Source organism: Molothrus ater, chromosome 17, assembly GCF_012460135.2.
Source record: "Molothrus ater isolate BHLD 08-10-18 breed brown headed cowbird chromosome 17, BPBGC_Mater_1.1, whole genome shotgun sequence".
Taxonomy (NCBI): domain Eukaryota; kingdom Metazoa; phylum Chordata; class Aves; order Passeriformes; family Icteridae; genus Molothrus; species Molothrus ater.
The window spans coordinates 13,018,276-13,043,167 of NC_050494.2; the positions used below are offsets into that span (position 1 = coordinate 13,018,276).

The following is a 24,892-nucleotide window of genomic DNA, read 5'->3' on the forward strand; positions in this document are numbered from 1 at the left end:
AATATTTGATAACAGAGATGATCCTTGTGGGTCCTTCCAGCCCAGGATATTCTGTGATTATTTGATAACAGAGATGATCCTTGTGGGTCCTTTCAGCCCAGGATATTCTGTGATTATGAATTAACAGAGATGATCTTTGTGGATCCTTTCAGCCCAGAATATTCATGATTTTGAGATAACAGAGATGATCCTTGTGGGTCCCTTTTAGCCCAGAATATTCTTTGATAACAGAGATGATCCTTGTGGGTCCCTTTTAGCCCAGAATATTCTTTGTAATAGAGATGATCCTTGTGGGTCCTTCCAGCCCAGAATATTCTTTGATTCTGTGATAACAGAGATAAGAAAGGGTCCAACCTCTTTGGAAATCAGGGCCTGAACTCCTCTGTCTCGTGGTTTCACCTTTTCTAAACTCTTCTGTCATTCTAAATTCTCTGAATATCTGCAGGTGGACATTCTGGCTGTTTTCAAGCCTTATCTACATGGAGTCATTTCCAGATATCCAGAGGTGTCTGCAGATCACTTCTGCTTCCCATCTCCCAGGTGGTTCCAATGCCTCCAAAGGATAAGCAGTAAATAGGAGCACATAAACCACACAAAATGCAGGAAATTCTAGGGCAACGAATGGCAGAATTATTTCATCAGAATACAGAATGAAGAGGACCCCTAATTTTAATTTTCTCTCTACAGATATTTGCCCACAGCCAAAGATGCAGAAAGGTACCTGTCCTTCAAGGGGCCTTGCTCAGAGCTGCATGTGGTTGACCAGTTCATGTTAGAGGTGAGGAGCTGCAATATTAAAAACACCACATCCTATTTTTAGGACACTCTCCAAGCTAAAACCACTGCAAGAAGCTGTTGTTTAGAACTTAAATTTATAATCTCACCCAGAATCAGTATAAAAGGATTATTCTGCTGAAGACTTAGGACAGGTAGATTACAAAAAGAGAACTATGGATCCCTTTGTGTCTCCAAGTCTCCTCTTCCTACAGAGTATTTATCCTGGCCTAGATCTAGATTCCCAAAATCTAGAAGCCATAATCTATAAAATTATAGGTATTTAACCATTTTTGATCACAAGGATTGCAATTGATTTTAATCATGTCTGCCCAGGAGCATACAGTGAATTTGCAGGTTTGTGCCAGAGTGTATCCACAGGATCAAGGCCCAGAATAAAATGAATAAATGAGCACAGAAATCAGGCAAACAATGGCACAGCTGAATTGCTCAGTAAATAATGAAAGGAATTTGCATGTTTTGGCATGAATGTGAGTTTTTATTCTGGTTCTGCTCCATTCTGTGCAGATGTGTAAAATCCCCCAGCTGGGCCAGAGGCTGGACCTGCTGCTCAGCGTCCGTGAGCTCCCCGAGAGCATCAGAGACCTGGAGCCTGTGAGTACAGGAGCCCTCCGGGAGTGTTTGGGATCCTGGCAGCTTAAAAAGAGAGGCCCAAATCACCTCAGTGCAGATTTCAAGGCTCTGTAGTCTGGGAGGATTATTTTTGGGTTTTTTTCCCCTCTTGTGTGTTTAATACCATCCTAATTCCACCAAGGTTCAGGATAATGGGTGTGGCAGTGGAACAGACTTCCACAAAGAGAGAGAAAAGAACAGGGAAAAATCTTCAACATTTTATTTGGAGTTATTAAACTTTCCTCCTTCTCTGGATAAGCCAGAAGTGAATTTCACCATTAAAATTCAATTCCCTTCATGGGGAGGCTCTGGCCCCATGAGCTGAAAGAACCAGTCTAAGGCAAGGAGGAAGTTCATTTGACAAATCTCCACGAGATTTATTATTTCCTGAAGACTGGAGGAGCTGTTCCCCCTAAGGATCACAGCTCTGGACTGGAATTTTTGGGAGCCAGAGCTCAAGTCCCTCTCTGCCTTTTCCCAGGATGACCCAGGGGTGGGGGGATGCAAACAAACAAGTGCCAGTCTCATGACTGGATCCTGCTGTTCCAGACCCTGCCTTACCTGCCAGGTTTTGTCCATGCTTTGATTCACAGCAAGCATTTCCACACCACCAAAATGTTTCAGAGGTTTTGCCCTCGTTCTGCACGGGAATGAAAACAAAATGTGGAAGTTCTGTGAGACCAATTGATTTTATCCTTTGTCTGGCTGTGATTAAAAGCACAGTAACAGTGAGGGGAGCTCAGGAGAGGAGCAGATGGAAAGCACAGGGAAGGTGCAGACATTCCTGACCCTGCCTGCTGCAGCTGCACCTTTGCTGTCCTCCACTGAAGCCCAATATTGAATATTTGGAAGTTATTCCACGCACTGTTTGCTTTGATGGATATTTAATGTTCACTGAAGAGCTAATTAGTGTCTAAGTGTGTTCTTATTCTTGCTAGCACGTATTTTTAAATCACAGAATATACACCTGAAATCCTAAGGGACAATGTGAATTTTGGCTTTCAGCACCCTCTGGCCCTGAGCTGGGCTATAAATGCTTCAACAACAGCTTTCAGTGCACCCAAATGCTTCATCCTCTCCCTCTTTTTAAATTTCTGTATTGGTGGCTGATGAAAAGAGGTGTGGTGCTAAAAACATACAGATTTTTTAACTCAAACCAAAATCCCCTTCTGTGCTTAAATCCCTAGAAGGGAGGTGGCTTTTCCTTGGGAAAACTGAATTATACTGAGTTTGAGTACAGGAAATTATTATTCTTCCTTGTGGGGAAACTGTGCTAAGAATTCTGATAAGAGCATTGAGCTGGTGCAAATGGAAAGGAGGGAGGCGAAGGATGGAGCTCCAGACCCTGCTTCCCCTGACCCCTGAAATTTGGGCAAAACCCTTTTTGTGCACAGGAGGCTGCAGTAGTTCTGGCAGGGCTGGTTTGGCAGCCAGAAAGGATGTGACTCCTTTTGGGGTGGCTGTGCCAGCACAGCTTTGTCCTGGGGAGTTTGGCCCTGCTGAAAGTCCCCGGGGGATTGGCACAGGGAGGGTGGCACAGGGAGGCACAGACCCCACGGGTTTATCCCCATTTTCAGCCTGTCTGAGCCAGCTCTGTGTGTTCCAGCTGATCACCCAGAACATCCAAGCAAGCAAGCAGCTGCAGTCCAGCCCAAAGTTTGTGGCTGTCTTGGAGTACATTTTAGCCATGGGGAACCACCTGAATGAAAAAGCTGGGAAAGAGGTGGCCAAGGGATTCCGACTGTCCTCTCTGGCCAAGGTGAGTAAACATCTCCTTGTAATTAAAGCCATCCTGTCCTAAGGTTTGTTAGCATTAATATGCTAATATTTGTTAGCATATTAATGCTATAAAATAATAAATGTAATTATTTTCAGTGTGGAGAGAGGCAATAATTCCTAACGAGGAGCTCACATTTTATCACCTGGCTTTGGTTACAAACTGCTGCTAAAATCACCCTGTTCTAAGGTTTGCTAGCATTAATATGCTAACAAATACTAGCATATTAATGCTATAAAATAATAAATATAATTATTTTCAGTGTGGAGAGAGGCAATAATTCCTAATGAGGAGCTCACATTTTACCACCTGCCCTTGGTTCCAAGCTGCTGCTGAACCCTGAATTTCTCGTGCCTGTGATCACAAGCTGTGTCCCACTGCAGGCAGCAGCTCTGCCTTTGTGCTGCTGAATACACTGTGCCTCTAATGAGGCAGAGCATCAAAATGCTGCCTGCACTGATATTAAAATCCCTTGGCATGAGGAATTGTGTGTGACCATGTTCACAGGGGTCCCAGGATGAGGGAAGAGATGAGGATCTGACTCCATGTTTCAGAAGGCTTGATTTATTATTTTATGATATATATTATATTAAAACTATACTAAAAGAATAGAAGAAAGGATTTCATCAGAAGGCTGGCTAAAAATAGAAAAAGAAAGAATGAATAACAAAGGCTTCTTTGAAGAAGAAGAGTCTGAGCCATCTGGGCTGTGATTGGCCATTGATTAGAAACAACCACATGAGCCCAATCCCAGATGCACCTGTTGCATCCCACAGCAGCAGATAACCATTGGTTCCATTTTGTTCCTGAGGCCTCTCAGCTTCTCAGGAGGAAAAATCCTGAGGAAAGGATTTTCCATAAAAGATGTCTGTGACAATTGTGTGAGCTGCAGGCCCTGGTTAGACACCAGGTACGAGCCAGGAGAGTGTGTGTGAAACAGCAACATGAAAAGGACAGGTTTAATTCATTGTTTCCTATTCTTGCCAAGTGTACCTGGGATCTATCAGCATCTCTGCTGTTCCTTTTCCATGTTTTCTTTATCTTTTGAGGGCTGGTGGCTCAGGCTGTGCTGTTGCTGTGCTCTGTTGCAGCTCTCCCTGCTGAGGGGCAGGGACAGGACCTTCACCCTGCTGCACGCCCTGGTGGAACAGATCCTCTCCCACCAGCCCGAGCTGGCCACCTTCCCCCAGGAGCTGACAGAGTTTGAAGCTGTTCCTGATGGTGAGAGGAGAGGAGGGGAGGGGGCAAAATAATCAACAAATAAAAAATGAAGTCCTTCAGCTTCTGTGCTTCTCACTGTATAAATGATATTATCATTATAAATGGCATTATCATGTTTTTCCCCCCTCTCTCTTCCTTTCCAGCATCCATGAAGGGCCTCAGTGCTGAAGTTGATGGTATGTAAATGGGGTTTCTACATTCAGAGGCAGATTTTCATGCGCTGTGCAGTCATTTGGAACAGGTTTTCACTGCACCTCTGTAGTTTGTAAAGGGAGTTAAAGGTTCAAAACATTGAGGTGAAAGTGTTGCCATGGAGATGCTTAACCTGCCATATTACTGTGAGGAATTAAAAAAAGAAAAGAAATATTGAAGTGTGTCCAGGTGGTTTAGAAATGTAAAAAAATGTATTGGCCACGGTAAATGGAGTTTATCATAAAATACAAAAGTTCAGTGATACAAGTGCTCCATCACAGGGATGGCTGGGAGGAGATGGGAGTGGGAATGCAGCAGGAGAAACTTCCTGGAGTTCAAGAACTTTCTGGAAACAAACTGGATTCCTTCTCTGAAAAGCACTCCAGCACCAGTGAAGTCAACAGGAGGGGCAGAACAAGGCTGCTCAAATGGAAGATGGATTTTGTGGGATGGATTTTGTAGGATGGATCTTGTAAAATGGATTTTGTGAGGTGAATTTTGTAGGATGGATTTTTGTGAGGTGGATTTTGTAGGATGGATTTTGTGGGATCGATTTTGTGAGGTGGATTTTGTGGGATGGATTTTGTGGGATGAATTTTGTGAGGTGGATTTTGTGGGATGGAATTTTGTGGGATGAATTTTGTGAGGTGGATTTTGTGGGATGGAATTTTGTGGGATGGATTTTGTGAGGTGGATTTTGTAGGATGGCTTTTGTAGGAGGGATTTTGTGAGGTGGATTTTGTGGGATGGAATTTTGTGAGGTGGATTTTGTGGGATGGATTTTGGGAGATGGATTTTGTGAGGTGGATTTTGTGGGATGGAATTTTGGGAGATGGATTTTGTGAGGTGGATTTTGTGAGGTGAATTTTGTGGGATGGATTTTGGGAGATGGATTTTGTGAGGTGGATTTTGTGGGATGGATTTTAGGAGATGGATTTCCATCTCCCCATGGAACAGTCCCATGAGCTGTGAGCTCAGTGGGTTTTACACTGAACCCTTTGAGAGCTGATGGCAGAGTGTCAGTGGGTGGAAATGGTGTTCATTATGTTGAAATCTATCAAAATCTGTGTTTTGAAGGTGTGACGTGGCTGTTGGCCATAACTGCAGACCAATATGGCCAATTTCAGCCTTTGGTAGCAGATCTGAACCATGCTCGCTCTCACCTTTGGTTTGGCCAACCTTGAGCCCCTTCTGGGCCCTGGCTCAGCTCTGGGAGCAGCTCAGGGTTCCTGCAGTGTGTTTTATCCTGCTCCAAGCATTCCAATCCACCTTCCAATCCAGGATGTTTTTGCCATGGCTGATCCCAGTGCTCACGGCTGGGATTCATGGCTGCTGCATTACCACGCTCTCCACCTCTTCCTCATCCTGCATTTGCAGGGGTGTGATCGCATTTTTCCCCTGGAAAATGCCTCTTTCAGGAGCTCTACCTCCCACCAGGAACTTCATACTCCTAGATAAATGTGTTGTAGACCCACAGTCTCTTTTATTTTCCTAAATTAGACAATTGCAGCCTTTTGGACGCCTCCTCACGCTGGTGGAATTCTTCATTTTCTGTTCTTTTTGTTAGTTTTAAAAAAAGAACTGGAGAACCTTATCCAGTGCAGGAGGCTCCTCAAACCCAAAGCAAGCAAGGCAACAACCCAGGAGTCCCAGTTCTGCAAGGAACTGAAGGTAAAACCACCACAACCTCCTTGTGGGCTGGAGTAAGGGAGGAGTAACCTGGGAGTCAGTGCAGACACCTGGGAATGAGGAGAATTTGAGGGAAAGTGGCTTTGTATTCCCTTCTGAGGGTGTCTCAGGCTGTGATCTGCAGTGTGGGAAGGGTTTTCAGGGCTTCTGCACCTCCTGTTTTCCCTTCCCAGGCACTCTGGGAAGTTTAACCCAATACTTTATCATAATTTTAAATGCTTTTCAGAATTAAAAAAAAAAAAAAATCTAAAATGTGAGTGCTACAAACAAGGCAAAATGAAGAACTTTTCTTTCCAGGCTTGTTTCTAAAGCTCTCTTTCTGCCCCTTAAGCACCTGGAACTGGCACTGTTTGCTGCACAGGCAAAAAACCAAAATATTCTGGAAATCAGGACCTTGTGATGCCTCTCTGGCTCTGCCACTTTAAATGGATTTAGGTTTTGTCATTTTATAATACACCTAAAATTCTCTAATGTTAATGTTTCTTTTTTTTTTTTTTTGTCTTTGATGTCTTAAATCTTGAAAGGGAATGTGTGTGCTTCCCTTTTGTGAAATGTGAAATTTTTATGACAAGAAAATTTCGCCCTGAATGATTTTGTTTTCACTGCTGTTTAATTCCTGCTTTAATCCTATGCTCCTACAGCAAATTAAGAAGTTTTATTTTATTACAGGATTTAATTCAGAAATATGAAGGGGATCTCTCCCAGCTGTCAAAAAGATGTGAGGAAATGAAGAAGCTTTATAGCAACGTACTGGTACATATCATATTGAAATGCAATGAAAATAAAGCTACATTTCTTTTTTAAAAGGGAAGGAAGGAGGGGAAAGGAGTGCAAGAAATTCCCACTTGCCTTATATTTACACTGGCTGTAGGAAAGGAAAGAAAATCCCATATTTAACAGTGGTCAGAGATCTTAAGGAAAGGGACAGAAATGCAGTGATAACCTCTGGAACTGGAACAATATCCTGGTCCTGGAATTAGGATATTTTGGTACACGTTTTCTTTAATGAATAGATTCATCTATTCATTATTAATAGATTCATCTATTCAGAGCCAGAAAACTTCAGGATTTGCTGAATTTTCTCCTCTTCAGCTGGAGATTTGTGATACAGCCAGAGAGATTAACCCAGGTTACTGAGGTAATTCAGTGACAGCTCCTTAGATCACTTTTATTTGGGATATTTTGGGTCTCAGTTCCCTGGAGATTTCGGACAGCTCAAAATTTGCTTCTTCCTCCTCTTCCCCTTCTTCTTTTACCTCTTATTCCTCTTTATATATCTTTTATAGATCTCATTCCTCTTCTTTACATCAATATGAACAATAATGGAGGTGTTTCACTTTCCTCTGCCCTTTAAGCTTTGCTAAGCTCCTGGCTTGGGTCACTCAGAAGTTCCTTTATAAATAAATTCCTTTATTTCCATTTGCAGGTGAGGTTTGGGGAGCCTGCAGACCTGGACTCCCAGGAGCTCTTTGGGTGGATCTCCTCCTTCATCTGTGAGTTCAGGAAGGCCTGTGCTGAGGTCACACCATGAGGACACACATTTCATGGCTGGGTGAGGGAAGGAGGAGCCCAGGAAACAACTTTTAATTGGTTTTTTCTTTACTGGTAAGCAGCACCTTGCCAAGCTCACCTGTGCAGCAGAACACCTTTATTCTGAGAGACATTTCGGTTTCAAATGTGGAATTTTATGTGGTATTAACCTGTAATATCCCAGATCACTGATGAGCCTCTCAGTTTTGTGCTTTTGTACCTTGAGATTCCCATATATTGAAAAAACCCCACTTTTGACCTTTTATAATTTCTCTTTTCATTCATTTCCTTTGAATACCCCGACTTCTGACCCAGTTTTAATTATTATTTTCATTATTCTGTATGGTGACCTAATATCTAAAGAATACTTCACACATTTTATAATTAAATGGGGAGCTGTTACCCACAGAGGAGAATATTTAAACAAAGTCTTGTTTATTTTGCTATTAAAACATTGCAAACTTGCTATGTAATGAAGAAAGTGTCTGGCTGAGTGTTTTATTTTGCCTTGTCCCCACTAAGCAGGACAATAAAATAGCACTTTTTATGGCAAATGTCATGTATTTGCCACAAATACTACAGAAATTAATCAATATATAAGATTTGCATTGCAGGAAGAGAAGAATGTCAGAGCAGCAAAATAAAAAACTGTCATGAAGCATCTAAGGAATGGATATGGGAGGGAATTATCCATGGTTTTCAAAAGAGGAAATGTTTCCTGTTGTGTTTGTTGGCTTTTACACGTTTTTAATTAGAATAATTACCTGGAGCTCAATGAGTGGGAGGAGAAGGAGGCCTAGAGATGCCTAAAATGACAAAATTGTGTGTTTAACATTAAAAGCAGAAAACAGTTGTAAAAGGGCATTGATAAAATCTGGCATTTTCCCTCCCAGCTTTGCAAGCAGTGTGGGCTGAGAGAAAAGTGAAAATGGTTTGTTTTAGGAGAGTTGTATGATTTGTTTTGGGTCTTTCTGCCCAGTGTTTGGGCTCTGGTGGGAATGCTGAACACTGCCCCTGCCCTGAGCACTGAGAGGAGCTGGGGCTGAACCCCTGGAAGGGTCAGGTGCCCTCAGCCCTCAGAACCCCAGAATCAGAGACCCCTCTGAGCTGGGATTGAGCCCTCTCTGAGCTGGAATTTAACCTTTTTCTGAGCTGGAACTGAACCCTTCTGAGCTGGGATTTAACCCCTCTTTGAGCTGGGATTGAGCCCTCTCTGAGCTGGGATTTAACCCTTCTGAGCTGGGATTGAGCCCTTTTCTGAGCTGGGATTTAACCCCTCTCTGAGCTGGAATTTAACCCTTTTCTGAGCTGGGATTGAACCCCTCTCTGAACTGGAATTTAACCCTTCTGAGCTGGAATTTAACCCCTCTCTGAGCTGGGATTTAACCCTTCTGAGCTGGAATTTAACCCTTTTCTGAGCTGGGATTTAACCCCTCTCTGAGCTGGAATTTAACCCTTTTCTGAGCTGGGATTGAACCCCTCTCTGAGCTGGGATTGAACCCCTCTCTGAGCTGGGATTTAGCCCCCTCTGAGCTGGGATTGAACCCCTCTCTGAGCTGGGATTTAACCCTTTTCTGAGCTGGAATTTAGCCCCCTCTGAGCTGGGATTTCACTCTCCTCCACCTCCAGCATCTCCTCTCCAGGTGGGACCCCAGGAGCTCAGGGACAGAGCCTGGCTGCCCCTGCACAGAGAATTTCAGGGCTAAGGGTCAGGGACACTTGGGCACTGCTGGAAGGTGGAGATGGAAGATTTTTTCCATGAAAAATGTCATATTTGGGCTTCCCAACAACCCTGTTGGGGCTGTGCTCCCAGTCACCCTCCTCAGAGGCAAAAGGAATGAAACAGAACCAAAATTAGCACTCCTGAGACTTATTTTACATCAAAATATTTGCAGAAGCAATTCAGGTGTTTAATTTTACACAAAGCTGGCTGTGTCTGCCTCGGGTCAGCATCACCCGCAGGATCTGCAGCTTCCACCCCTCATTTCTGCCTGGGAGAGGAAAATTCAATTCCCTTTGAATGCCTTGCAGCCCTGCCCAGTGCATGTGCTGCCCTGTGAGCACCACTGGCAGATTTTGATGTGTGTGATTACAGCTCCAAAACCTGAATTCCCTTCATTTACATGGGACTCATGTCAGATAATCCTGGATCCCAGTGCCATTTCCATGGCATCAGGATCCCTGCATCCCTGAGCAGCAGTCGTGATGCTCATGATAAATTTCATGGTTTTTCTGCTCCAAAATCCTGCTAAGTCTCTTTTAACTAAAGATTTTTCCCTTTTTTAAATTTTTTTCTCATTACATTTTTCCCCCAAGTCTTTCTTCTCCATTATTCTATTTAACAGCTTGTTCTTGTTTTATAGCTCAGCTGGCAAGGCCTCTGCCATTTAAAAATATATCCTGCCCAGTGGTTGATATCTGTGCCTTTGTGTGAACATCCTGGAGCATTAATTAAAAAAAAATTAATTAAAATTTAAAAAAGTACCTTCTTGGCATGAAGTTCTATCCTCTTCAGAGAGCACAAAGCTTTCCTATGGAGTGGGAGCTGATTCCATTTTCCTAAATAAGCTGCTCCTTCAGTGCTGGGAGCTTGAGACATCCTGATTTATATGTAAAAACTAACTAGACCTTGCTCCCTACCTCATTCTTTAGTTCTTAACTTATTTAGCATGAGGCTGGGGCTTTTCAGCTCTCTTAAATTGTATTATTGTGTTCTGGTGGCATAGGGAATAATGCTTTTTACACCTGAACTTTTATTTGGGATGATATAGACGAGCTCCAAGTCTCCCTGTGGATAATGATGTCCTTGGATTCCCTCCTCAGCAGGTGATGGTTTTATCCTGCAAAAGTCACAAAAGCTTTGGGTGATGCTTCTCTTTTGGAAAACATTACTTTAGGAGCAATCTGACCGGCCAGAACTGCAGTATTTTTACATCTTTACATGCTTTTTTACATTTTACATATTTTTTTTTCCACTGAGCTGATTTTTGGCACATTCTGGAATATGAAATCTTAGCGAAGGTCTTATGAGAAATTCTGGTCACTGAAATTAGTCTCAGTATTTGCCTGTGTGGGGTCAAACCTGCACTGAGTTTCCTCTGCTGGCAGCTCAGCAGTGTCACAGCCGCTGGCTCCAGGAGCAAAAGGAGATTTCTTTCCGTGGTTTCTTTCCTTCAAGTGCACATTTCTGGCAGGGTGGCAGGAGCAGGGAGGATAATTTCTGTCTCTCATGTTAGAATTAATGGCCTTCAGCAGAGTCACAGCGCAGAGCAGCCCCACACCCGGGCCTGGGGCTCCCAGGAGAAATCCCTGACTTTATCCAAGGTCTCAGGGAGCTGGAACCTGCCCCGGGAAATGCTGAAGGAATGGAGCTGCTTTAGGCACAGCTCACTGAAGGGATCTGAGCTCCCACAGGGGCACCCCTCACCAGGGCTTTTCAGGAATTCACAGCTTTAAATACAAATATCTTCACAGCTTTAAATACAAATATCTTCCCCAGGGGCAGAATTCTCCCAGGCTTTCAAACCAACGATGCAAAGAGCAGAGATTATCCAGCACTAGAGTCAGTGGAAAAAATTTCACTTCTACAAATGGACAATTGTATCCCAGGGCAGTGGCTGAACTTGGCTTCCCAGTTTTCCTCTTTTTTTTTTTTTTTCCTCCTTTCCTATTTGAACTGCAGGCACCAGGCTGAGTGTTCCTGCTAATTTGTAGAAATGAGCAATAAAATTAAAATTGTGGTCACCTGGAAGGTGTTCTGTGCAGAAAGGCTTTGACATCACTTGTGAATGCTGGTTTCTGGTTTCAATTAATGCCTTTCTAATCCAAACCAGTTTTAGGAGGAGGGGAAATGCTGTTAGAGAAAGAGAATAAAAGTGGGGTTTTTGAAAGGGTTTTTGGGTGCTCGCTGTACAACAACCAAAGCTGGAAGAGTTCTCAGAAAATCCTCCTGTGCTAAAGCAGTTGATGGCTCAGAAAAACCACAACCAAGCTTGAGACTGCTCATCTTAAAGAAGAAAAAGGGGGAAACTCCAAACCCAGGGGCTGCTCTCTGGGCAGAGCCTGCCCCGCCTCACTCCCAGAATTTGGGGTGAATATTCACAGGTACAAGGCTCCAGTCAGTCCCTGCATGGATGGGCTGCCAAGATGCTCACCTGGTAAGTTTTCTCCCCACATTCAATGTAAATATGAATTTTTTCACAGTTTAGAATGTACTGAAAGCTGAACCAGCTGTTTCATTCCCAGAGCAGCAAAGAGCAGGAGAGACTTTGAAACCTCCAGCTAATTCAGGGGTGAACACTTGGTGAAAATAAGGTTTTCTTTGGCACTACCTTGAGTCCTTCACCTCCCAGCATGGTGTGATGTGTCTGAGCAGCACAGAGGGGTTTTGGGAGTGCACAGAAATGATTGCAGGCATTGCTAAATGAGCTTTAAGCCTTCCCACTTGCTGCCTGTTTACCCAGGGATGAATTTTGCCCGCTGGGGACATTTTATACAATGGCAGTCAGCAGTAATTAAATGAGAGAAAGCCACAAAGTAGCTAAATATTGCTTTAAGCTCATTTAACAAATGAGACATTTGAAACAAAAGGTTTCAGATGCAGATTTGAAGTCCCTGGATGCAGTTTAGAAATGCTGCAATGTGTTTAGAAACAGAAATCACTGACACTTTCCATAAGGGTAAATAACTGATGAGCTCTGCTATGGTGATGTCATTTGCTCATAAGCACTGACCTAAAAACCCCAAAGGTTATTGTCCAGAAGGATCAACTACTAATGAGCAGATTCATACCAAAATTCTTCTTGTAGCTCCTAGAAATTTTCCTGAACAAGCTCTGTAGGACTTGGCTTGAAATGATGCAATTATAAATAGAAATTTGCTCAATTCCAGCCCAGGAACTTTTCTCAGTCAGTAAATATCTCCCAGATAATATCCCAAGTTGCTGTCATCCATGCTCACACTGAATCCTGCCATGCAGAGCAATCTGATCTCTCCCTCTGCTGTCAGGAATGAAGCTGATCAGGAAAATCAAACCCCATCCAAACCCTTCATTTGATGGAATTACTGAACTTGCCCTGTGGAAGGATGGCCCTGCTGTGGTGCCCCTGCTCTCCAAGCTGCAGGGGACAGAGCCTTCAGCTCAAAATGCACAAAACTTTGTGGTTCAGGTGTGTAAATCCTTTTTCTGCGTTTGTCTCTCCCTTTCTGCAGGCAGGAAAGCTGTGCTGACACCCTCCCCAAAGGCTGGAATTCATGGAAAAACTTAACAGAAACACAGTAGTAAACAAGAATTAAATTTTGCTTTATGGCAAGTTTTACATGCAAACACCTGCTTTAAAAGCAGTTAATGTGTGTACTTGATTTTTTGCCTTAATCCACCTGACCTCAGTTTTTACAGGAGGGTTAAACATGTAAATATTTCCTGGAAATATTTTGAATAAACATAAATACGAGAAATATCAAGCTATTTGTGGATAGTTTAGTGAAGACTGATGATGACATTTGCAAACAACTGACTCCTACCTGGGGCCTCAGGGGGAGCAAGAGGAACTTCCAGGGTCACATTTTGCTCTCACTTTTAAATTGAAGTAAACCCAGAGAAACAGAAAAACTGGAATATTCCCAGGCATCCATCAAGGAGTAGCTCCCAGCATCTGCCTGGGAGGATTTCAAAGCCCAGTTTCCACCTGCTGCTGGATTGTGCTCAGCTTTGGTCAGAGGGAAGGTCTGGCTGCTCAGAAATGCTGAATAAAGACCTCAGGTGCCAGAGCTGTCAGCAGATCTGAGCAGTGCTGCCTTTGCACATGCAGGCATCCTGCTGACTCATTTTCTTAATCACCTCCAAAATTCACAGACAGCTGGAAAATTCCCTTTCCTGAGGAGGCCATCAGAGCACAGCTTTATCATAGCAGAGTGGCAGGGAAACTAAAGCAGCCCAACAAATGCATGTAGGAAACTGGTTTTTATTGTTTTCTCTGTTCTGCTGCTGCAGAAATTGCAAAACATTCTTGAAGATGGGATGGACTGAGGTGAGGTGCATTAAAATAGGGAAATTATAAAAAAGTTTACTTAAAAAAACCAAGGAAAATCGGAGTTTAGATTAAAATAAATCAAGGAAAACCTAGGCTTGAGTCTGCATCAAAGTGAACTAAAGACCAAAACCTTCTACTCATTGCAGTCAGTGTACAGCTGAACATTTCATTCTACTCCTACAGGGTCTGTTTACATTTTATGCTCCTATAAATGAAGTGAAATTTCCTTTGTAAAACATTTACGGGCTGTTTTTAAAGAGCCGCATTGGGCAGGCCTTGGCTTGGGCCTACCAACAATTGGAGCAGCAGAGGGCCCCGAGCCAGAGCCAGCCCTGCTGGAGCACATGGAGAGCCCAGGCAGCCCAGGAGCTGCAATCCCAGCCTCAGGGGATACCAGAGCCCAGGGAAAGCCTGGCCACGACCACGACCACGACCACGGGCGGGGAATGCCATCAGTATTATGGGATGGAGCCCCCCTGCTCCCCCTCAGGCCGCGTCTCCTGCTCAGGGTGGGCTCAGCACTGTGCAGAGCCTGGGGGGACCCCAGAGGGGCTGGGGGGGGGCTCAGCTCCCTGCAAAAACCTCTCCGGGCTCAGCAAATGAAGGGAGATATAATTAGGCTGAAGAAGAAAAGCCAGGAGAGGAAGGAGGGCTCTGTTACAGAGGGGTTAGAAAGATTCCAAAGGCCTCCAGGCACAAGCACCAAGCCTGAGAGGAAGTCAGAGGCAGATTATTCCTCCCTTTGTAAGGCAAATGACTAATTATACAAAGCAGGATGTTCTGTTTCAGAAGACATTTGGGAGGTATCATGCAATGTGGATACAGAAATTGTATTTAATGCAGGTTTACAAGGCGAGAGGTAAAAGGAAATGTAAATGCAAACGTGGGGTTTTATCCTGCGGCTCTTCCCTCTGTCAGAAAGCTGCCCCAGTGCTGGAAGTCTCCTGTGAAACAGCAAAATTCTCCCAACTGGAGGCAGTTTCAGGCACACAGTGTGTGTCCAGAAAGGGAAAGAAGCTGTGAGCTTAATCTAACTGAATTTCCATTGTTGTTTGCTGTTGCTATTTATTTTACTCATTTTTCTTTCAAAGGAAGAAACACAAAATCCCTGTTAGAGGGAGCTGGATCAATACTGAGGAATTCTTTGTCAGATGAAATAAGAGCAATCATTAACCTTGCTGCTTATGAATTAAATGCAATCTCCACTTTCCAGCTCACCTCTCACACAGCATCCCCTGCAAACTTCCCTCATTTCCTCAGCAATTAAAGCCCAGCTCAGCCACCCAGAGAAGGATTGTAACAAACAGCCCTGGAGCTCTCTTCCTGCTGTTTGGGTGGGAAAAAGGAGGAGGCGTTTCCTGATGTGGATCAGGTGTTTTGGTGACAGGGGCTCTCCCGGCTGCTCCTTAGGTGTGGATTTGTGGATCAGGGATATTGTTGACAGCCCTGATGTCTCTTGGGGCAGCACCTGGAGGGAGTTGATGGCCACAGCCTAGCTCTGCACTGCTCCACCTGTGGGGTCCCCTGGCCAAATTCCTGCCCCTTTTACTCCCATGAAACTCATCCAGGAGCTGGAGCTGCTGGAGAGGGCTCAGAGGAGGCTCCAAGGTGGGCAGAGGGAGGGAGCAGCTCTGCTGGCACAGCTGGCACTGTTCACCTGGACAGGAGAAGCTCTGGGGTGGGCTCAGAGTGGCCTTGCAGCGAAAGATGGAGAAGCTTTGGACAGGGTGGAGGGACAGGACACAGGGAATGGCCTCAAACTGGCAGAGAGCAGGGTTAGAATGGATTTTAGGAGGAATATCTGTAGAGACGCCTGATGTCATTGTCCACAACAAAGCAAAATCAAAACCCGGTTTCTAAAATGATTGTAAAGTTTTTAATCTCTGACAAACCACTATCTCTCAAAATCATCAGCAGTTTCAAGTTCCAATTGAAATTTCTGTGCAGATGGAATTATATCTGCTGCTACCTGTGCACTGTTAAGGCCAGGGACAGAAGAGGTTTGAAGCAGGAGATGTTGAAATAGTGCAGAACTATTTATACATTTGTATTTACAATAAATACTTTTGCCATGGCTTTGTTTTGTTGGAGTCCTCATGTGTGCAGGAGTGAATCTTTTAATCTGCAGATCAAATTTCTACAAGAGGTACAAAGCTGTGCTGCAAGTATTTGTTTGATTTCTTGTTTCCTTTCCTTGCAGTAAATCCTGCTTCCCTGCTGGACCCTTCCACCCACCTTTGTTGTGTCACTGAGCAAGAGGATATTGATGCATTCCTAAAAACAGAAATATTTTTGCCTCTTGCCTGACCAATGGGATTCCTTAAAATTTGAGTTTGGCCTTCCGAATTTTAGGGAGTTTGATGCTTGCTAAGAATTTTGGCTGCTTTATGGCTTCTCAAAGATTGGCTGAGTTCTGCAGAATTAATGCTTCACCCTCAGCTCTGCACACCAAACACTTCTATACTATTTCAGGCAGGCTAGTAACGTGTACTGCAGTGATTAGGTTAAAATCACACACACAAACTTATGCATATATCAACATCTCTTGCTTGCAGAGTTTAATGGGGTTTTCTTTTTCCAGTAAACCCGTTTGATTTCATCTTCTCGCAATCCAGGTCTAATTTTCAAAGTTCCCTTTGCTTTTGCCAAGGCATCCTGGTATCAAATCCCTCATGTTAACCAGGTGCAAAGTCCATCATCTGTCTTGTGTCCCGAACACTGCCACAGAAACCTCGAGGGGCCCTGCTGGGTGAGAGCTGGGCAGGTTTGCAGTGACCTCAGCGCTGCGGACGGGGGGGGGGATTTGTGGATTTGAGGATTTGTGCCGGGGAGAGGAGCGGGGGAAGAGAGACACAGAGAGAGAGAGACACAGAGAGAGAGAGAGAGAGGGGAGGGGAGTGTGCAGCTCTGCCGCTGCTATCACAGCAGCATCTGGCAGCTTTGGGAAGCTCCCACTCCCCGCTCCGAGCATCCCGGACCCGCAGCTGGAATTAGCGGCAGGCATGGCAGCGCCTCACGGGTTCATTGCTCCGCCGCTCCTCGTTCCTCCCTCTCAGCCATAATTCACCTGAGGGCTTTGCTTCCCCCCGCCTCCCTTTCTCACGCTCTTTTTTGATGTGGAGAGAGGGGAGGAAAGGGCGTTGTGGGCAGCGCGGATTTCTCCGGGCAGCTTAAAGAGAGCCAGAGGAGAGAAAGAAAGAAAGAAAGAAAGAAAGAGGGAAGGAAGGGAAAAAAAAAAAAAAGAAAAAAAAAAAAAAAGAAAAAAAGAAGAAGACGGCATAAAGCGGCGGTGGGAGGAGAGGAGCGCGGAGGCTCCCGCAGTGGCCGGAGCGGGGCGCGGATTTCTCTGGGCAGCTTAAAGAGAGCCAGAGGAGAGAAAGAAAGAAAGAAAGAGGGAAGGAAGAAAAAAAAAAGAGAAAAAAAAAAAAGAAAAGAAAAAAGGAAGAAGACGGCATAAAGCGGCGGCGGTGGGAGGAGAGGAGGAGAGGAGCGCGGGGGCTCCGCGGTGGCCGGAGCGGGGCGCGGAGCGGCCGCGGGTGCGCACCATGGGCTGGCGGCTGCTGCTGCTGGCCCTGGCGCTGGGCGGCCGCGTCGCCTCCGCGCAGAACGACACGGAGCCCATCGTGCTGGAGGGCAAGTGCCTGGTGGTGTGCGACTCCAACCCGGCCCCCGACGCCAAGGGCTCGTCCTCCTCCTCGCCGCTGGGCATCTCCGTGCGGGCCGCCAACTCCAAGGTGGCCTTCTCGGCCGTGCGGAGCACCAACCACGAGCCCTCCGAGATGAGCAACAAGACGCGCATCATCTACTTCGACCAGGTGAGCATCCCCCGCATCAACAGGTGCCCTTCCCGCATCCCGGCTCCGAGCCGGAATCCGCCCCGGGGAGAGCGGCAGGGCACGGCCCGATGAGCCTGGGGCTGCGGAGGTTCCCCGAGTGCGGCCCCGGCCCCTCCGCACCTGCGGGAGAAGCGGCACCGAGCGCGGAGGCGCCGCGGGAGCAGCGCCCGGTGACACCAGCGGGGTGAGATCGCCCCGAGGGCTGGGGACAGGCAGCTCAGTGCACCTGGGTAGGGCTCAGATTTTGGGTAGGTGCCGCGGGAAGGGGCAGCCTGGGTAGGGTTCAGATTTTGGGTAGGTGCCGCGGGAGGGGCAGCCTGGGTAGGGTTTAGATTTTGGGTAGGTGCCGCGGGAGGGGCAGCCTGGGTAGGGTTCAGATTTTGGGTAGGTGCCGCGGGAGGGGGCAGCCTGGGTAGGGTTTAGATTTCGGGTAGGTGCCGCGGGAGAGGGCAGCCTGGGTAGGGTTTAGATTTTGAGTAGGTGCCGCGGGAGGGGCAGCCTGGGTAGGGTTTAGATTTTGGGTAGGTGCCGCGGGAGGGGCAGCCTGGGTAGGGTTTAGATTTTGGGTAGGTGCCGCGGGAGGGGGCAGCCTGGGTAGGGTTTAGATTTTGAGTAGGTGCCGCGGGAGCAGCGCTCGGTGTCACCAGCGGGGTGAGATCGCCCCGAGGGCTGGGGACAGGCAGCTCAGCGCAGCCTGTGTAGGGTTTAGATGGTTTGTGCAGCTTCTGAGGGAGGAAGGAGAGAGAATTCTAAGGGAAAACGCTTTAACTTTCCCGGCACAATTGGCGGTCCAGCTCCGCTCAGCCCAGCACTGATATTAACGGGCAGGTCCCAGCACACGCTGTAATTCCAGCTCCCGGAGTCATTGCGACTGGTGGCTCTTCTTGTCCCTGTCAATTGTGGTGGCAGCTGGAGCCAGATGTGCCCCACAGCGTAGTGCTGACACCGAAAATCACCCCAAAACTCCATGGACAGTCCTGGAGGCTTCTGAGGGCTCTGCCAGGCACAAAGAAGCCTGGAAATATCCATTAAAAATCACCCCAAACCTCTATGGACAGTCCTGGAGGCTTCTGAGGAGCCTGGGAATATCCATTAAAAATCACCCCAAAACCTCTATGGACAGTCCTGGAGGTTTCCGAGGGCTCTGCCAGACACAAAGGAGCCCCAAAATATCCATTAAAAATAAAGCATAATTAGGTGGTAAGGAGCAAAATGCAGTCATTACAGAGGACATGTAGCATATGGGTGGTGCACTCATCTTGCACATTCCCCTGTGTCCCTTCTCCCTGTTTAATTACACCCCAATTATTGTTAGGGCTGGCACAGACAGGTGAGGGCTCCCAGGCAGGCTCTGCTGGGCTGTGCCAGGTGCTCCAGGGGCTCAGCCCGGCTGAGCTGGGTTTGACTCCTGCTGTTCCTGCAGTCCTTGCTCACACCTGGCTCCTTGGGAAGGCAGCCTTGGCTTGGCCACTGCTCTTCAGCCAAAAGCCATGTGCCACTCCCAGAATTGGTGTTTTCATGTCATTTTGGGGAATGATGAACAAAAATACCTCTTTAAAACATGTGTGGAAGAAAGGACTTGAGGGATGGTGTAGTAGTAAAGTAAGGAATAATTCCCATCTTAGTTTGTTTGCAGTAAAGTTGTCCTATAAATACAACTGAATACCCATTTAATGAGTCATTCCAAAGTAATCAGAGAAAATTAATAAACCAGCTTAGATGTAAATTAGATTTTTCATGGGCAAATGGTTTCTAAAATAGATCATCTGTGTTTTTCTTTAGCACTCACTACCTGTACTAATCCCCATGCTGTATTTTTCTGTTTGTAGATCCTTGTAAATGTGGGCAATTTTTTCACGTTGGAGTCTGTCTTTGTATCACCACGGAAGGGAATTTACAGTTTCAATTTCCACGTAATTAAAGTCTACCAGAGTCAAACAATTCAGGTATGTTGATGAGCATGATTATAAAATCTTTATTTAACTGGTTTGTTTAGGATAGAATATTGACTGAGCATGGGAGCATTTAATATGATTTTAAGGAAAAATAGCTTTGTTGTCAGCAACCTGTGGTGTTGACTTCCTGGCAGTAGAGCCCATTAATTTAAAATGAACAGAAATAAGGCAGGATCCTCACCTCAGATAAAATAAAACCACAACTTCACTTCTATGCCATGAATATCTGGGTGACATAAAGCATTCCACAGAATGAATGATCCAAGAGTAAAAGAGAGCTCTGAGTTTCCCTGAAATGCTGCTGAAGAGTCGTGTTTGGCTCCAGGTTAAACTCACTGTGTGGGGCACAGGAGCTGTGGGTACCAGATTTGAGTGGTTTTGGAACAATTTGTGCCCTGGCATCTGGTGCCAGGTACCTGGTTATGCCCTCAGTGTGCTGAGGACCAGGGTTGGTTATGTCCCTATAGCAATGTCTTCTAAGGAACCTTTACAGCAATTCAAACTCCCTTTTTCATCACACAGTGTATAAAAGGTGTGTGATGTCTTAGAGAAAAGGGGTAATTCTGCACTTCTTTAATAGCAACGGAGCTGCCTGATTAAACACCAGAGGGAAAAGGCTTTAAATTCCTGAACACCCCCTTGCTGAGCCAACAGCAAATTCCTTGAAGTAATTCCTTCACCTCCCTGCCAGGTGACACAGTTGCTGTGACACCTCTGGCTTCCAGAGCTGCAGGAACCTCTGTGGCTTCTCCCATTTCCACCCAGGAGAGCTCCAGGTCCCTTGAGGTGTCTGAGCTCTCCCCGGCTCTGTGCTGCTCCTGGATGTGCTCTAGGGGCTGCCAGGCTGAGCTGAGCAGGATTCCTGCAGGAATCTCTCTGTGCCCTCTCTGGGGTGCTGCTGAGGCTCCTGGGGAAGTGGAGATGGCAGAGAGCTGGTGACAGCCACAGCCCCATCTCTTGGCATTGGTGACAGCCACGAGCCCCTCTCTGGGGAAATGCCCCTTCAGTGCGCAGTGGAAAATCCTAATTCCAGCCAGGTCAATGACAAAGCCTTAAATGAAACACTGCCCTCACAAAAATCTCTACAATGAGCTTCTAATCTGTTTAATGTGCTCAAAAAGTGTTCTTTTCACTCCCTGGCATGCTGAAGGTTGAATAACTGTATGTCAGCCCCTTCAGTGGATTTAAAATGCCCATTGCCAAGAAAGATGTCAAGCCTTGGCTTCTGGAAGTCCAGCTCAGACTCTGGAATTTCACAAACCAGGAGCTCAAACCTGGGAGTTTGGGGCTTGTGGCAGGGAATGCTCCAGCCTGTGGCTCATGGCATGAAATCTTTCATGGATGAGAGGTTCTGAGGTGATGGATGGGTTTGCTTGGCCCTTTTTAGAGCATTCAGTGTGAGACCATCCCCTGCAGACCTGTCATGTGCCCTTTTGGTGTGATTAAATTCCTGTCAGATGATTCCAGGGGAACCTGATGGAGCAGAAAGAGTGAGAAACCCAAGCCAAGCAATGAGTAAAGCCCTGATGCCCTTTTCCTGTGGGGTAAATGCGGAGGAGAACCAGAAACCATTGCAGTGGATGAAACTGGTTTGAATCCCAGCCACATCCATCCCACTAAATCACCTGCAGGCTCCCCACACAAGGGATGTTGCTCTGCCCCCACAACATCTGTTAGAGCCATTAAATATCATTAAACTGCAGTTGGCTCCCTGGAGACACCTGATTAAGTGGATTTCCCAGACAGGTGAATCCCAAATAAATACCAGCCTCTGCTGCCCTGACTTCTGCTGAGCACTCATTTATTCTGGTGACTCCCATTAAAATTAATGGGACCATATGCAGGGCCAGCACAGTGGATGTGGGTAAGCATCCCATAATTCACCCCCTGTGACTGAATTAGAGCTGCTTGGAAAGGAAAAGCAGCAAAGCTGAGAGCTTGCCATGGGGGAAATGAAAAATGCCTGGATCTGCCCATTCCCCCAGGCCCTGCCCATCTTTATTGAGAGATGCTGCTTTCAGAGCAGAGGCTGTGCTGGCCTCAGAAGTGTTTTATAGAAAAAATGGAGCCAGTTTATAAAGTTAAATCTGTTCTAAACTTCAGAACTAAGTATTGAGAGGGACATACATTTTGTTCCAGTGAAGTGTGAGCTCCCAGCCCACTGTGGTGCTTCTGACACCTCATGTAACATCTCCGGGTGCCCAAATTTCTTGAAAGTATATATTTATTATTTTTTCTGTGTGACTAAATAACCCTTGAGACAGGCAAAGTTGTACTAGCTGTGGTGATGCCTCACTCAGCTGCAGGTCCAGCTCATGAACACCCACGTATAAATAAATGTCATTATTAGTTTCAAACAACCCAAAAAGCACTGAAGATCGGGCCCTTGCACCGTGGTTAATATTCAGGGGCAGTTCTTGATGTTTTGCAGTCAATTAGAGCTTCTCAGGGGCTCTCTTGCAGGTGAATCTGATGCTGAATGGGAAGCCAGTGATCTCTGCTTTCGCTGGGGACAAGGACGTCACCCGTGAGGCCGCCACCAACGGGGTCCTGCTGTACCTGGACAAGGAGGACAAGGTTTACCTGAAGCTGGAGAAAGGCAATCTGGTTGGTGGGTGGCAGTACTCGACATTCTCTGGCTTCCTGGTCTTCCCCCTGTAAAGTCCATTTTCCCGTGCCGTTCATCCAGGTGTGGACTCATCCTTGTTCCATGAAGATCGTTTTTGTCATCATGGAGTGATGGTTCTTTATTGCTTCCTCGTGGGTGATTTTGGATTCTCTCCATGGATTCTGGCCCCGTCTGAACTACTCAGAAGTTCCACAGAGTTTTGTGTGTCCAAATACGACATCTTTGGCCTGAGACTAAAGCAGACAATAAATATCAACGCTTAAGGTTTCGGCCTAGAGCTGCCTGCAAGATTTATTCCAATTTCCCTTCCTGGATTCAGGGAAGAAATGGATTTTCTTTATCTGTGAAAAGACTGGCACCAAGTCTCTCATGTAGGAGGGTTTGAGTTCAGACTTCAAGCAAGAGTTAGTGTGTTGCTGCCAAAGAGCTGTGTGTTGATATATTGGTCATGTTTGTGTCCTGGGCTGCGCTGCCATCACCCATTCCCTTGTCCTAGAGAGGTCGTTCCTGTTGCTGAGGGGCTGACGTGAGCTCTCCTCTCTGTGTTGTGTGTTGGATGGTTCACCCAAATATTTGAGCTCAGTCCCAGCCAAGCCCAGCCTCCATGAATCTGAGGGGTCGTGGATGTGTTCTGGTTGGGTACGGAAGGGGTTCCTCTTTTCCACTGGTTCCTAAAAGGAAAAGCAGATTCCAACCATTCAGGGTTGAAGGTGGGCATGCAGGCACGGCTTGGCTGAACAGCTTTGCCCTGCAGGACACCTCACACTTGTTCTTCAATTTTAATTAACTTGATTGATCATTACTGCTTTATTCAGCTCCTGAGGGATCCCTTCCTTAGACACAACCACTTTGTCAGCTGGAGATGAGATCCCCCTTGTTTGTATTTCTGTGTATTTTCCAGCCCTTCTGTTGTGTTAAAGGTCTTATCTGGTTTTGCCTTAACTCCACAGGTGTATAAAATTTTAGATTATTTGTTTAACAAATATGAAAGGCAAATAACTGGTACCTAACTTGGTGCAAGAGCTTCCCAGCTTTTTGTACAGGTCATGTGAATTCATAAACTTATTTATTGTCATATTGTTCCATAATAAAGATTAATATATGTTAGCTGAATTTTTGACATTTGGATTTTGGGAGGATTTTCACTTCATACTATTTTTTTATTGGATATAATTATTATATGCAAAATGGAAGCTTTTGGGATTCACAGGAAATATCCCGGGAGGCAGAAAAGCTGCCATGAGTTAGTTAGTAATCAGAGTGATCTAGAAATAACCTATGCATTTAATTTAAAAATAGAATTTAGGCAGAAATCCTGGCCTCACTGAAGATGGTGTTAAGAATCACATTGATTCCAAAGGATTTTCTATGAAACCTCTGCTTTAGGTTCTGCCATCAGCACCAAACTCCAGTGCCATCAGATTGATATATTCAATAAAGTGATTTTCACATGAGCTGCTAATGAAACCTTCATCCCTTGTGCCCCAAATACACGGAATTGATGGATCTTTGTGCCTTGCATATCATGAAGGATGTGGTTCTAAATTAAAAATTTCTGTATATTTGAAAATGTGTGTGGGGGAAGCGTCTGCAGCCACCTGGGAGCTTCCCTGAAAGCCACTTTGGGCTGGGATTTGCTGCTTTTGGGATCTGTTTCCAACTCCTTCCCCTGCTGGCAGAGTGCAGTGTGTCCTGTTGGTATTGCACTGATTGGAAATCTGATTTATGGCTGCTTGGTGCTCCTTGAGAAGATGTCAGGGAATTGGTGGCACAGCTTTGTGCCCAAATTCCTGATTTTTCACCCACCACACAGGAGATTTTGGGCTGTTTCAGGAGGGTGGGTGGGCACTTTGCACTCCTGTGAGTCGGATAGAAGGTGGTTTTTTACACACAATTTTGTTGCTGTACTGACCACTGCAGCTGGGGAAGAAGTGGAAGGACCTGGCAAGAAGGTAAACGATTCACATTGCTGAAAAATCTTAAAAAGTTGTGATGACCAATCAAAATGTGTTACTGCTGTACCCCCAGATGTGTGTATATAAATATATGTATATCCAAACCACCTGGAATTGCAGATCGTAGTTTGCATGATGTTATAAAGAGGTTACTTGTCCTAAGAGTTTATTTCAGATGGGAGCATTGGTATTTTGTATAAAATTGGTCAAATCTGCCATCTCCCCCTGCCCATGGATATATCTGTAATGTAAAAGAAATGTTGCTACTGGGACAGAAGAAAAATGGCATTAAAGGTGTCAGTATAATTTCTGAATTATCAAATGTATTTAACTTCTTTAATTCATGAACAGATGAGATTTAAAGGCTGCTTGAGCACCCAGCAATAATCCTGAGCTGTCTCAATATTGCTTTGATTGCCCCTTAGCAAAACATTTCTGATTTCTTCAGAGTCATTAATGCTTATTTAAACCTGAGCTGGAGAGACTGGGGAGTTTTTCACTGAAGGATTCATTTTGATGGAAAAGCTTCTGCAACCAGAATTGCCAATTAATTGTTTTGCTGGCTAAAGGAAAGGTTTAAGTGGAGCTGCTGTGATCACACAGAGGCAGGGCCAGCCAGGTCACACTTAAACATTTAAATAAGAACAAACTGTGGGATTTAGACACAAC

The 24,892-nt window shown here is 45.6% G+C and overlaps 2 protein-coding genes across 2 annotated transcripts; both read left to right on the forward strand.

Moving 5' to 3' along the window:
* Positions 1-549: 549 nt before the first annotated feature.
* On the forward strand, positions 550-8,199 carry LOC118694712 (uncharacterized). The gene is made up of 9 exons (XM_036395897.1): positions 550-569; positions 688-778; positions 1,303-1,389; positions 3,014-3,166; positions 4,276-4,405; positions 4,549-4,581; positions 6,165-6,268; positions 6,956-7,039; positions 7,713-8,199. The coding sequence occupies exons 1-9, from the start codon at positions 550-552 to the stop codon at positions 7,815-7,817; spliced, it is 807 nt and encodes a 268-aa protein (XP_036251790.1). The 3' UTR covers positions 7,818-8,199.
* An 8,545-nt stretch (positions 8,200-16,744) lies between these two features.
* On the forward strand, positions 16,745-24,545 carry CBLN4 (cerebellin 4 precursor). The gene is made up of 3 exons (XM_036396034.1): positions 16,745-17,663; positions 19,514-19,630; positions 22,103-24,545. The coding sequence occupies exons 1-3, from the start codon at positions 17,394-17,396 to the stop codon at positions 22,298-22,300; spliced, it is 585 nt and encodes a 194-aa protein (XP_036251927.1). The 5' UTR covers positions 16,745-17,393; the 3' UTR covers positions 22,301-24,545.
* The last annotated feature ends 347 nt before the right edge of the window (positions 24,546-24,892 follow it).